Source organism: Nannobrachium achirus, assembly GCF_963921795.1.
Source record: "Nannobrachium achirus genome assembly, chromosome: 1".
Lineage (NCBI taxonomy): Eukaryota > Metazoa > Chordata > Actinopteri > Myctophiformes > Myctophidae > Nannobrachium > Nannobrachium achirus.
This window is the reverse complement of record NC_137810.1, coordinates 34,098,751-34,112,593: the sequence shown is the minus strand read 5'-3', so window position 1 is coordinate 34,112,593 and position 13,843 is coordinate 34,098,751. Positions and strand designations below refer to the sequence as shown.

The following is a 13,843-nucleotide window of genomic DNA, read 5'->3' as shown; positions in this document are numbered from 1 at the left end:
TGCTGCATTGTAGTTGAGAATCTATGTGTAGTGATGTGCGGAAGCAGGGATTGAACCCAGGGCTCTCACTCGCCAGACCAACGCACAAACCGTCATGCCAATAAGGATGAGCCCGATTGGCAAGGCAAGGCTGTTGTGGGCTGGTTCATGGCTGTGCTAACGAGCATATCCACATAATTTTCTAAATTCTTTTAGAATAATTCATCTTGTGAAGTAGTTTTGTTTTTATTGGCAAAGTTTATAAAGATTGATTTGTCCATTTAAAGACAAGCCTACTGTAAACTTCCCACCACCTTGTGGACAGTCCACAGACATTTGCCTTTCCATAGTGCTGTTGTAATATGGCTTAATGGCTTCAACATGGTCTATTTTTTATGGCACTATTTTTCATACTTGCAATGGGTTCCTTTTCAGGACACCAGTGCTTTTTTGGGGGGCTAAAGACTACTAGTGCATATGTTGGGAAACAGTTTCATGCCAACTTTGCATAGTTATGCCAGAACGCTATAGACGGGTGCGTGATCATAAACTTTGATATCCGCATGGATATGCACAATGCTGAAGTCTGCTGTTAAATCATTTTAATCCACGCGTAGTCAAGCGCATACCGGTGTACTGGCCACTGTACGCCTGGACTATGAATTGGCCTTTAGGCTATATAACCTTGTAACGTCATGTTTGTCCTAGTGATGTCAACATGCCACTTTACCTTTTGACGTGTTCGCTGTCGAAAGATTTGTCTCAATACAACATGTCACTCTGGTTGCACCACAATGATGACAGTCCTTTATTACTGTACAGTAAATCCCTTCCCCCCCATTGCCCTGTGCCGTTTCATACACGCACACAACCCCAAAACATTGTCATCACATACCCCAGACAGACAGACAGAGAGATGGAGGGAGGTTGGGCATGCCTCCTGGCAGAGATTTGTGCTCTACTGAGTGCATATATACTAAATCTCGTCATCATTTAACCGACTTGAAGATGACTTAATCTGTTCCTTGTTAGGGCAGATGTATGAATCACTATACTGGTAGACAAATCGATTGTCTCAGTCTCCCATGTCTCTAAAGGAATGTATCATGCTCCAATATAAAACAACCCCAGGGGATTGTTAGGCGAAGGATAATCTTTGTGTCGCCAAGCCTTCGTGTCAAACCATATATTTTGATGTAAACTGAGCCTCTACTAGTGCATAATCTAGCTATATGCACGGTTGGGTCACACAGAAGATCACCAGTGGGCCATCTCAGTTGCAGCAGTTACAGTGACTACACAAACACTGACATTTAAGTCACAGGTAAATACTATAACATCAGATGCCTCCTTGTTTTCTTATGATAGTGTTTTCTGTTCTTTGAACATGCTGTGACTTCCTTATCATTAGCCACTACTGTACACTTTCCCTCTGTTGAATGTTTGAAATCAAAGAGAAGGTGTGCTTTCTCTGTGTTCGTTTCTCAAGCAATAATAACAAGAATCAGAGGAAGGAGAGTCGAAATGTCTACAGTGGTAGACGACGGTCCCTCCTTCCTATCAATACCACTTCTCTAGAGGCCAAAAGTGTTGTGGGATGAATGGGAGGATTTATCTGCATAAGCCCATCACATGGGGTGACCTGGGGCCTGGAGCAGAGAGGACTCTGTTTGAGGCGCCATGGGAAGGCAACCTCTGGCTGATACCCTGTCTCTCTCCCACTCACTCTCGGTCCTGTTCCAGCTTAGGGAACTCTCAGTCTCTGTGGTGACTTGTCTGACTGACCCTACGTTCAGGGACTGATTAGGAATTGTGTTTGTTGTTGTGCTGTGTTGTCTGAGTGAGGTTTTTAACCACTTAAACCCTATATACTAGGCCCTGTACTTTCCCCCCCATACCAAATCTCTTAGCCGTAAATAGCAGATCTACACGCTCATAATGTGTCACATTACGATGTGTCATGAGCTTTTAGATCTGCTTTTTTTTTTTTTTTTTTTTTGCCAAATGTTCGCCCCAGAATAGGTGCACTATCATGTCAAGTAATTTAACCAAGATCACTTGAAAGCAAGACAAGATTAGACGCATGTCATGAAGCCATGCTTTAACTTGCATCTTTATTGATATGCTGCAGTCAAACTTATTATTATAATTTTTTTATCAGGAAACGTAATCCTTGTATAATTTAAGAACATCACAAGTACTGTAGGCTATGTACTGTATGGATAGCAGCAATACCATGTACATTTCGAGGATCACTTAACCAATCAATTTTGTGTCTCAAATAGTACATACTTTGTTATTTTCTGTCTCACTATTGCTGCTATATTTCTGGTTATTGTTTGTTATTGCTGCTACAATGTTAACAACCCAAGACCAAAGAATATTACTCTTATGCACCCATACTGGATATAAATCTTGACTGTTATCGTTTGTCAAGAATAACTGATTTTCAGCGAGTGACAGAGTCTGAATTAGGCTTTAGACGTTGTGTCCGTCGGGTAACTAATTTTTAGTAAGTAGTGCTAAACAGATGTTTGGGGGAAGCGTTGGTCTTTGCGCTAGCTGATGGAAATCCATTTGAGGTGTGGCACACATTTGAAGAGAAGTTAAAATATTCAAAAATTCTAGTGCTTGGTGCTCTGAGTATCATGCGAAGGTGCGAGTGCTTTTGGGAATGTGCAACAGCACATCGTTTCCTTGCAGCCTAAAGCTCAACTCCAATGCTGTGGAAGATCAGCTGTATACAGTGTGGGGGTGTGAGGTCCAATGCTGCACGGGGGTGATATATTTTACACTACTGTTAGAAGTTGCCATTGTTTCTTTTAATAACTGTGGGAGTATCATAGAATCATACCAGGGAGGCTTGTACTTTGCTTCAGTGCTGTGTTACATTGTCAAGTTCCTCTATATATTGTACACATCTCCGCCACAAATGAAGTATTAAATACCACCTATTTTGGCGTTGCCTGTTGTACCACTAGTGAGTCACACTTAAGTCTGGCAATAAACCCATGAAGATCACGGCCTGGCCTCTGATTCGTTTGCCTTGCCAGTGCCACAGAGTTAGAAAGTATCAGCATATATTTAGATTTCTAAATGCCCTGCTAACAGAACTTGGCAGATGTTAGGGAGTCATACGGTTGCTGGTGTAACAGAGACCCCCTCAGGTATTCTCATTATTCTACCACCGAGCAGATGGCAAGGAAGCTTACCACACTTACCATTATACATCATGCATATTCTGCTCCCAATTTACATAGCTGCTGCTTCACAGGCGCTCCTACAGGGAGAGTACCATAGCTCAAGGATAGCACTGCAGCTTCACCTGGGACTGGTGAAGGCAGTCTGAGATGTCACTGTCACTACACCTCAAACTCAAATATGCTAATAGTCAAACAGAGGTATTCCAATGGGTGCATCCCAGTTGTATGTTTTGAATGAAGCTTGAAGTCATTTGAGAAACATTAAGAGATGGTCCTCGTGAAGGGGTAAAAATAACTGCCATGCAGCTATGTGCAAAAGCTTGGTTCTGAAGACTCCTGTGTTCAAAACTGACACATTTTACTGAAAAGATGTCATGGACATGTCGTGTTTTAATAGCATTTCAGTCAATAATTGCACCAATAATTTGTTTGAAATTGCAAGTGACTTGTTGACATCTATAATTCATAACTGTCTACAAAAGTGGTCTTTCATATACAGTAGTACTGCAGGTGTGCAATGTCTAAATGGCAGATGTGTTGGTAATATTTTGCCTGCATAATAGTACAGTTATATAGCATAATTTGAATTCCAAGTGTAGTCGAAATCAGTGAAGACATTTTGACATAAGGATGCAAGTCAAACATCAACATTCACACTTGAAGTGGATCCAAGAAGTGTTGTAGATGCCCGAAAATATTCTGTATAGTCAGTAGAACACTTGCATTATAATGGTCATCACAATATCTTGTTGACACAAATGGCCGCAACACCACCAATGTAATATTGTAATGCATTTAGGTACTTTCCCCATTATTGTTGTCACACGTATTATTGCAATCGAGCTGATATGATTTACACAGCCTTGTTCACACTTAAGTTGCACGCTGTCTACAGAAATGTTCCCCCTCCTCCCCCCTCTTCCCTGTGAACATCTCACAGAGGCAGGAGGGAGCAGCGTGCAAGTGAGGCTGCACTAGGCCTGAAGGGCACTTTTCAGCCTGGCCAGACACACTCGGGCTTTGCTGCTTGGCTGCGCCAACATGGGTCACCGGCTTACATTAGGAGGACCCTGCCAAACTCAGCCATGCGAGTCCCTCCAACATACCTGAAAAAAAGAAAGATCAACAATGTGTGAGGTCCACAACCCCAATGTTGAGCACCAACTAAGCACATTGTACGTAATGATGTGAGTGTTAAAGATCATGTGGTCCCATACTGAGAATTTAACGACAGTACAAGATATCACACAGAGGTCCTTCATGGTGATTACACCCATCAGTAGATGGGCTCCCCTTACATTAATCTTAAGGCACATTATCTAACCAATAACTTACACTAGATGAAGGGGCCTGGTCAATCGTTTTGATTAGTGTACCCAGGATCAATCTATTTCTCTGCAATAGTTATGAAAATGAAATTGCCTCTTGTGGAACAAATGGGGATCTTCCCAGGGTCAGGGGGGGAGACCTAAGCAGACATGTTGTGTCAACTCAACTACTATTATTTATTAGATATATTGAGCTCATGCTCTACGCAGTAAAATCCTCAGGGTTAATTTATCCATTTCTAACTCTATCCATTTTGGTTACATTTATACTCTCCCTGAGTTAAATTAACACTGTGGATTTTACTGTGCGTAGATCTATCCACCACCACTGAGTTGCCAACTGATCTCTCTTGTCTTTTGCATGGCACCCACACCTCCTAGAGCTCTCCCCTTCTGCAGCCCACCTTTAGTAGCCCTCCAATGATCGACGTTTCATGAGAGGCACCTCAAGGTGGGGCTAAATGGTCTATATTCCCAATCATGTCGCGTAGGCGGAGTCTGTCTCTCATACTCCAGCTATGTGCTGCTTGCCAGCCTGTACTGTACATGACAAAAGCAAGAAGAGGATGGAGTAAGTCAAATTAACCTAGTTACTGTCTCTGGAAGCCACTTTTTTATTTATCACGGCACATTGTCTATTTGACTAGTAGAAAGGATCGAGGATTTGGATCACTCCGTCGTATTATTACATAAAACGTGCCCGAATTCATATTTTGTAGTTGAAGTCAGCCTGAGCCTATCTTTCCAGCGCACAACCTACTCGGCAAGGCAGCTCAGATCAGATTTCACACTGAGCTGCTTCGACCAGCTGGGAGAGAAACGAGAGCAAAGGAGAGGGCTTGTTCTCTTCACCTCCTCCGATACGGGGCTGCTTGGCGACTCATCCGCGCTGCGAGCGCTCCGTTGTGCGCAATAACGCTCCGTCGGAATTTATTTCTCTCAGTTCTCTCTCCGGGATTTTCAGTGAGATCGACGCCGAGGCGAGGCACAGAGTGCGCCGGGAAGAGATGGACGACCAGCCGCGGTTGATGCATTCTCATTCGGGCATGGCAGGGCACCCCGGCCTGCCGCAGCACATGCAGGAAGGCAACGGAGGAACGGACGGCGATGGAAGAAAACAGGACATTGGAGACATTTTACAGCAAATCATGACCATCACCGATCAGAGTCTGGATGAAGCCCAAGCCAGGTATGGGATGTGTGCTCAGATTCGGTGTCCCCGTCCACTCTGTCAGTAAAAGCAATGTGGCAAACTATATCAAATTAAAAGAATAAGAAATAAAAGCGGTGACAATTTTTACTTTGAAATGTATAAAGCTATTTCCTATTTTTTAGTTACTGGCACAGAATTCATCAAAGCGCTTGAAATAGTCTGTAGCAAAACAGAGGGAAAACGACGGCATGCACTGCAGCACTTAAACTTAAATCATGACATGACATGCTGGTTCTTAAAGATCAAACGACACAAAAAGTCGACACCTAAAGTATGTAGATCTGTTTTTTCCCGTCTTTCTTGCAAGTGACTTTCATAAAATGTTGACCCTATCGGCTATTTATGAAGCACTTCGCAGCTTCATGTGCTAAGACGGATCCGCAGTATAAATCGATAAAATAATAGGCTCTATTCTAATGAATGCGAAATGCAATTAATGAGTGCTAACATCCCAGTGAACCACTGATTCCACGTCTTGCTTGACATGCACGAAGTTAATGTTTACAATGTGGTTCACAGATACCATCACTTTCACTTTGTTTTACTTTTATTTCATTTTAAATGTACCGTTTTGGTTTGAGTCAAATTATGTTAGACTGATTTAATTGGTCTGTGACAGTTATGTTTCAGCATGACTTAACACTATTTTTGTGTGTATTTTACAGTAGCCAACCACCTAAGATCAACAGTTTTGCATTATGGTTAACATATATGAATTTCTGTTTCCTTGTTAGGGATACGAAAATCTATTTAATTAATTAATGCCAATGCTTTAGAACACTTTAAAAAAAATATTGATTGATTTCTTCTTAAAGGCAATCCCACTGCACATATGTAGGTTTTCATACAATTATAAGAATATAGTTGGGTCATAGGCATATTAATTAAGCTATAGGTCTTGTAGGCTAGCCTACTATATATTTTAGTATTGTGAACTTTCTCACAAACAAAGCACACACTGTGTTCTCATAGAAAACAAATACAAAATCACTTTAGTCTCAATATTGATGGTTTAGTAAGTAAGTAAAATAGACAATATAATTGTCTTGCCGGCATTTCAGGTTGCTTACACCAACTTTTGTGTTGCAGGAAACACGCTCTGAATTGTCACAGAATGAAGCCTGCTCTTTTTAATGTCTTGTGTGAAATCAAAGAAAAGACAGGTACGTTCAAATTTTCAGCAACATTTATTGCCACTCATTCATTCTCCCACTTTTACTCTAGTAACCGTAAGGCAAAACAGTAACCTTGAGATGGAAAATGCAAATTATCTATATTGCACTGATGGCATAATGTTCACATTTTCTGATCCAAAACATGCAAGTCACCTTAAGTACAGGTAAAATATGCCCAAACAATATAACCTTTGTGAGATAAAATGTCTGCACGAAATATTTTGTCTCAGTGAAGCATACAGTGAGTGACAATACTTGAGTGTTACTATTTCAGAGAAGTGTTCAAGAACCTGATACAGGAATCAGGATATTCAATCATAACGCTGTTTGGCTTATACATATACATGTCACTTATGTTAGCTCTATTTTAAGTACCTTACAATGGGTACAGTGGAAAAATAATAAATCCATATATAATTTATCATGTCACTAGATGAATTAGACCTTTTGATGTTATTGTTGGGTAATAGAGAGAATTATTGTGATGTCTCCAACGTTAACTGTCACATCTGGTGAATATGTCTCATTCTATTGAATATTGTGTCCCTCCATTAAAGTCGAGAGCATGTCACACAAATAATTGCTTGAAGAGAAATGACATAACATAGGAGACGTAAGTCATGTTTCCAAATCGTTTTCCCCCCGTGACATTTTTGAAATTGGCACAGATAGAATTCAGCGCTCTTCAGATTGATAGCGTGCATCTCATCTTTTTTTTTTATTTTTCCCCCGTCTTTTAGACTGACTGGGGGAATAGGACTCCTTGGAACTTATGGCTGTGAGATATTGAGTTGCTATAGCTGGCTGGTTTAACGTGGGAAGGCGGCCTGCTCTCTGTGTGTTTCACAGTCATCAGCGTGTGAAATAAAACGGAATGGTTACAGGATAAATGAGATATCATTTTCACCCTCTCCAAAGTTGCACTAGATTGTACTTCTCTCGCACTGGAGGTTACTGCTTGAGCCGTTTGCAGTGGTGGAAAAAGTACTCACATATTTTACTTAAGTAAAAGTATATCAATACTGCAATATAGAAACACTCTGCTACAAGTAAAAGTCTGGAATTCAAAATGTACTTGAATACAAGTATGAAAGTGTTAGCATCAAAATGTACTTAAAGTACCAAAAGTAAACGTACAAAAGGTTTGAAAATAGCAGATCTACAAGCTCACAACGTGTTGCGATGCGACACGTTGTGAGCTTGTAGATTGGCTATTTTCAAATAGCCAAGGTATATATTTTTTTATATCCGCAAAGTAACTAGTAACTAAAGTTTTTAAATACATGTAGTGGAGTAAAAGTACAATATTTGGATCAGAGATGTAGTGGAGTAGAAGTAAAAGCATTGGAAATTGGAAATACTCAAGTAAATACAAAGACCTAAAAACTCTACTTAAGTACAGGACTTAAGTAAATGTACTTGTTACTGTTACTTTACACCACTGGCCGTTTGTCATTTTCCTGCCTTTCTTGCATGTGATCTCTCTCTGCATGGTGTTTTTTTTTGTTTTTTTGTTTAGTTTTTTTTGCATTGATGTTTTCATTGAAGTTCAATTCCCTGCCTCTGTGCCCTGAAGCCCCATGTAGCTTCCCCCTGAATCGGCCCACTGCCTCAGGAGAGCAGGGGGCCTTTTGAAGCCTGCTTGGCCCTCTCCTCTTTTCTTGTTGTCTTGGTAGGTTTTCGGAGGGGGAGTGACACAGTTATGCATAGTGTTTTACTCCCTAGCGTTCCTCGGAGTTCATCCAAAGTTCGGCTACGCACAGAGTACAAAGTAACTTGGACCCCTTCCTGGCTGCGCACCCTTTGCTTTTCTCTTTCAGTTGGCAACCCATAAATACACGGTGCAGGTTTCAGAGCTTAAAGAGAAAGATTTGGTACATGTCCTGTATTCCTATGCTTTATGTGCTGCATGCAATTCATCAGTGACAGCAGTGAGTATTACACTGTAAAACACTGACTGGCAATTTAACCCTGAGAGTGTACAAATGTAACCGAATAGGGTCCATTTGGCTACATTTGTATGCTCTCAGCCAGGGTTACAAATGGATACATTTACACCTAGGACTTTGCTGTGTATGCTTCAGTCACAGGCGATGAACCTTGTTGCAGGTTTTCCATAGCTAGAAACCTTGTCCTGCTGTTAATACCTTTAAAATGTAAAAAATTATGTTGAGTAGTTTTGCATCAAATCACTTGTGAAGTCTGCATTAGAATTGACACAAAGCTAGAGAGTCAAAAGAAGTAAACACTTTTTTTCCTTCGCTTTCGTCTGAATAAGCCTCCCTGTTTAGTATGTAATTTGGCGTTCCAGGCTTGCTGCCAAAGTGTAAAAATCATCATTGTGGTTACCACCACCTAAATAGTATATATGTTTTAAATACCTCTTCAACTTTAGTTCGGTCTATGCTAGTGAAGCAATGTAAAGGATGAGGTTACGTCTGGCTTAGTTGTTGGTTAATGTAAACACTTTCTGTGGAATTCAGAATACATTTTATTAGTTATACAAAGAGTAATTTAACCAGAAATGTGATTATATCATCGCTGTTGCAAGGAAACCTTGTATGTCCAGTTTTTAGGAAATGGGAAAAATACTCTCTGTTATTTCTTGACAAACTATTTACTTTTCATTGTTATTTGCTTTTAGAAAACCCACTTAAGACTTAACCACTTTTAACATGGGACGCCAGGTTAAAAGTAAAATTCAAAAGAAATAATAATAAAAAAATAAAAAAAAATTGTGAAAATAGCTGATCTATAACCTAAGTTAATTATTGGTTGTGTTGTGTGAGCTTGTAGATTGGCAATTTTCACTACTTTTGTACAGTGTCATAGGACAAATTATAAAATAAAGCAGCATTCATGTACGAAATAATAATAATACAAATGTAATTGTTTTCTTTAGACTAAATAGAATATCTGATTTAAACTGTTAGACTGCTACTACTCCGTAAAGTATTTAATTGTTTTCTTTTGAAAATGTATATGTTGTGGATAAAGACACCATCAATGTGTCTCGATAAATTGTAGTTTTTCATAGAAATTCATAGCATGTTGCTCCCTCTAGTGTTTACGTATTGCTAGTTTTCATTTTATTTATATATTTTCAGTTTCGCTTTGGTAATTGTCAAGCTAAGTTGTCGTTTTAGTGTCCACTTGCAAAAGGTTTCTTAGTTTTTATTTATCTGCTGATTTATATACTGTATGTATAGCAAAATGGTATAGCAAATGTCTGTTTTCATTTTGATCGTCAATGACAAGAAAAGAAGATCATGTTTAAAAATAAGCATTTTTAGGATGTTTGTTATTGATGCTGTCATTGCATTAGTAGTTAATATCGGTCCTATACATTTTGCTATAGTTTTTCCTTTGAAACAGTATATTTAATTGTTCTAGCTTACTCAAAAAGCCGAACAATAGAAAATCGCCCTTCTTAAAATGTCATTCTATTTAACTGCTTTTACAGAGAGTATCCTTTTGAATAGACTCTCCTTGATTCTTCTCTCCCCACACTCAAAATTACACACTTTATGTCAGTTTAAAAACACGTCAAAACACACTCTCTCTGGTAGTGTTTGCATTTGTTCTAGTCAACTAAAATAACCCCAGTACTTTCCTTTGCCGTCTGAATTCACAGGAGATACCACTTTGAATCCAGTTTGGTGCTAACAAGCCCCCCGCTCTCCCCGTCTGCCTCCCTTTGTACCAACTGTCAAACTCGTCCTGTTGCGTCTTTTTAAAATGGCAAGGTTAGCACTGCAACAGCCAAAACACTGTCTGCACTGCACTGCTATAGCTTATTCCTGCCGCTATATATACTGTATTTTCTGGTGTGTAAGAAAAGATTTTCTGCTTTTCTTTGAACTATTACCATACTATAGAGATGTGAAGTTTGACGTCATTTACCCCATCCTACCTGGTTCACGTTTTGTTCCCCCCCCCCATTGTGAATTCCCATAGACATTTTTCATATCGCGTCATAGCCTATAAGAACTGTGTTCCAAACATAAACAAATGATCTAAGCGGTTTGACTCATATGGATATGAAGAATCAACTGATGGTGAGAAAACGCTAATGTTACTGTTGCCAAATTAGTTACATTTTCGCTAGAAACAGGCTTTTATCAAATATGAGTGACTGACTATCATAAACCATACAGAGCCACCTCCCCGACAATATCGCGCAAACCGTTTGTTTATTTTTGGACCACAATGCTTATATGAGACGATTTAAGATGATCCAATGTTATTCTCCATAGAGAAAGTACTTCCATGAACCGGGGGATGAGTGAGTCACGTCATGACTTCACTGCTCTATAGTACTAGTGTCCATAGACTGCACACAGTAAAGAGTATACAAATATAGAGTACACAAATGTAACCATTTACATTTGCAATACATTTGTACTCTGTGAGTTAAATCAGTGGTTCTTCAACCTGTGGGTCAGGACCCCCAGTGGGGTCCCCAAATTATTTCGGGGGGCCCGGTCCCCAGATGATTAGCTTAATGTGAAACATTGTTTTCTCTCTCAACAGTAAACACACCAACATAAAGTTTAAGTGTATACTATAGTATAGAGTGTATCTGCACATTTCTAAAGTGGCAATTTATGGACTTTTTATGACCTCTAAAATGACAAATTAAACTTTGTCCAAATTGTCAAATATTAGAGGCAGAAATTGTGAAAATAGCCGATCTACATGTAGATCTGCTATTTTCTCAATAGAATCGTGTTACACAAAATGTAATACCTCAACTCTTAGTGCTCGTCAGTGTGGGTTTAAAATATGATTCCCCAGTTAAAATATCATTATTTTGGGGGTCGCGGCCTGAAAAGGTTGAGAACCACTGAGTTTAATGAACACTGAGGACTTTACTATATTATTTTCCGTCGGTGGCTGCATGTCCCCATTGCAGCTGACAGCACCTGCAGGACAGAATGCCAGTGTTGATCTAGGACCTGAACTTCTGACCCACTCTGTGTATTTTTACTGGGACGCAGTGAGGGATGGCCAGCAGAAATATTGTGAAGTATAAACAAGCACAATGGTGAGCTTACACCCGAGAGGAAAGGAGGAGGAAGGAACACTTTATTTAAACTAAGGCGTCTTTCTTTTTTTCCCTTTTTTTTAATGACAGACACTGGTTTCTTTTTTTTTCTCCCTCTCTCTATTTGCCCAGTTTCATTCCAAGCATATTTTGGTTGTCTTTTTTACTCAAGGAGGAATGCTATTTTTCAGAGGCTGTGAATGAGTGTGTGTGTCAGAGAGAATGCAGAGAGAGAGAGAGAGAGAGAGAGAGAGAGAGAGAGAGAGAGAGAGAGAGAGAGAGAGAGAGAGAGAGAGAGAGAGAGAGAGAGAGAGAGAGAGAGAGAGAGATTGTGTGTGTGTGTGTGTGTGTGTGTGTGTGTGTGTGTGTGTGTGTGTGTGTGTGTGTGTGTGTGTGTGTGTGTGTGTGTGTGTGTGTGTGTGTGTGTGTGTGTGTGTGTGTGTGTGTGTGTGTAGATGCGAGCGTGCGTGCGTGATGGAAAGAGAGAGAGTGTGTCTGTGTTTTTACAGCAAATTTGAATATGCTGTCAGCTGCCTTTTAAAACTGTAGTAAAAGCTACAGGCTAATAATATAAATGTCTAAATGAGAAAGTGGCATGTTATTTTATTGAAACAATGGCATTGCTTTCAACACTGTCCACTGTTCAGTACTACACACAGTCCTCCTGACCATATACTGTATGTGTCTTTAGGTTTGCTATGCATCTGAAATGCAGAGCAAAGGTAAAAATAGCTGCTTGACAAGGAAAGTTGGAGTTAGTGCATGTGCGTATCCTAGCAGTACCGCTGTCAGAGGCTCTGACAGGGACTTTCCAAAAATACATTCAAACAATTTGACTCCTCTGCTATTGGTCCATGAAACCCTAACCTTTCAACTGAATTCTATAACTTTATGGCCTGGTATATTTAGGCACATACCGGTATCATATCAATATGACACAACTCAATCTGAGCCTCAGCTATCTGTCAGTGTGCTCTGTCTACAGTAGGTCTGTACAGAACTGTATGTATCAATCCTACTCTATCTATCTATCTATCTATCTATCTATCTATCTATCTATCTATCTATCTTGTAGTATTGCAATATTAAATAACATGAATAAAATAAACTAAACATGATATTATATATAGGCCTATATAGCTATTTTAATCCTTGAATAAAGGATAGGTGAAAACAGGTCAGGTGGTATATGTATTATATGTCGTTCTTGTTACTTTTTACGCGGCACTAAATCGTTTTCTTTGCTGTCTGTTTACATGACCGTTTACCCTGTCTACTACTAGCGTTCCTGACACTTTACTCCCATGTTGCATTAATTAAGTCGCTCTGGATAAGATCTTCTCTTTTTTTTGGGGGGGGGGGGGGGGGGGTACCAAAATACATATAAGCTTGACTTCTTTCTTTCGCACTGTCAATTTCTTTGTTATGATTGATGAAAAGGCCCGCCTTAGATAAGCAAATGCTTGACAAACTGATTTGGAAAATGATCTGCCTTGACCTCTGTAAACACTTGGCCAACATCATAAATCTCCCACCAGCCCCCAAACAAAACCACTCCTTGAGTGAGCTGCTCAGTAAATATGCTGCTCTGACTTGCTGTTGAATTTTCTTCCTCTCAACCTCAACAAAAGGCCAACTTTCTTCGTGGCCTCTGTTTGAGCAGTGTAAGGTTTCACGCCTAGGGGATCCTCCATTTATAAAAATGACCTGGCTGGCTGATGTAATGTTATTTTTTGAAGGGTGAAAATAGGGTGTTTTACAGAGGGCAGGCGAGTAATGTTTGACGGGATGAAATGAGCCAGAGATCTGATTATGGGTGGTGGGGGTGGGAGGTTTGGGGGGGGGTTATGGAGGGCCTATATTGAATTGTCAGTCCGTTCACATGTTTGGCATCTGCC

General features: G+C 40.0%; 1 protein-coding gene across 3 annotated transcripts in view; it reads left to right on the top strand.

Moving 5' to 3' along the window:
* Positions 1-5,517: 5,517 nt before the first annotated feature.
* LOC308284509 (pre-B-cell leukemia transcription factor 1-like) overlaps positions 5,518-13,843 on the top strand; it is a gene marked incomplete at its 5' end in the record, with an annotated part of 64,500 nt that continues 56,174 nt past the window's right edge. For 2 of the 3 annotated variants that reach the window (XM_080725153.1, XM_080725152.1), the window contains 2 exons: positions 5,518-5,699; positions 6,813-6,886. In XM_080725153.1, coding sequence (XP_080581279.1) covers positions 5,518-5,699; positions 6,813-6,886 — 256 coding nt within the window. Of the gene's footprint in view, positions 5,700-6,812; positions 6,891-13,843 lie in introns of all 3 variants that reach the window. The other variant, XM_080725151.1, reaches the window with a different exon arrangement.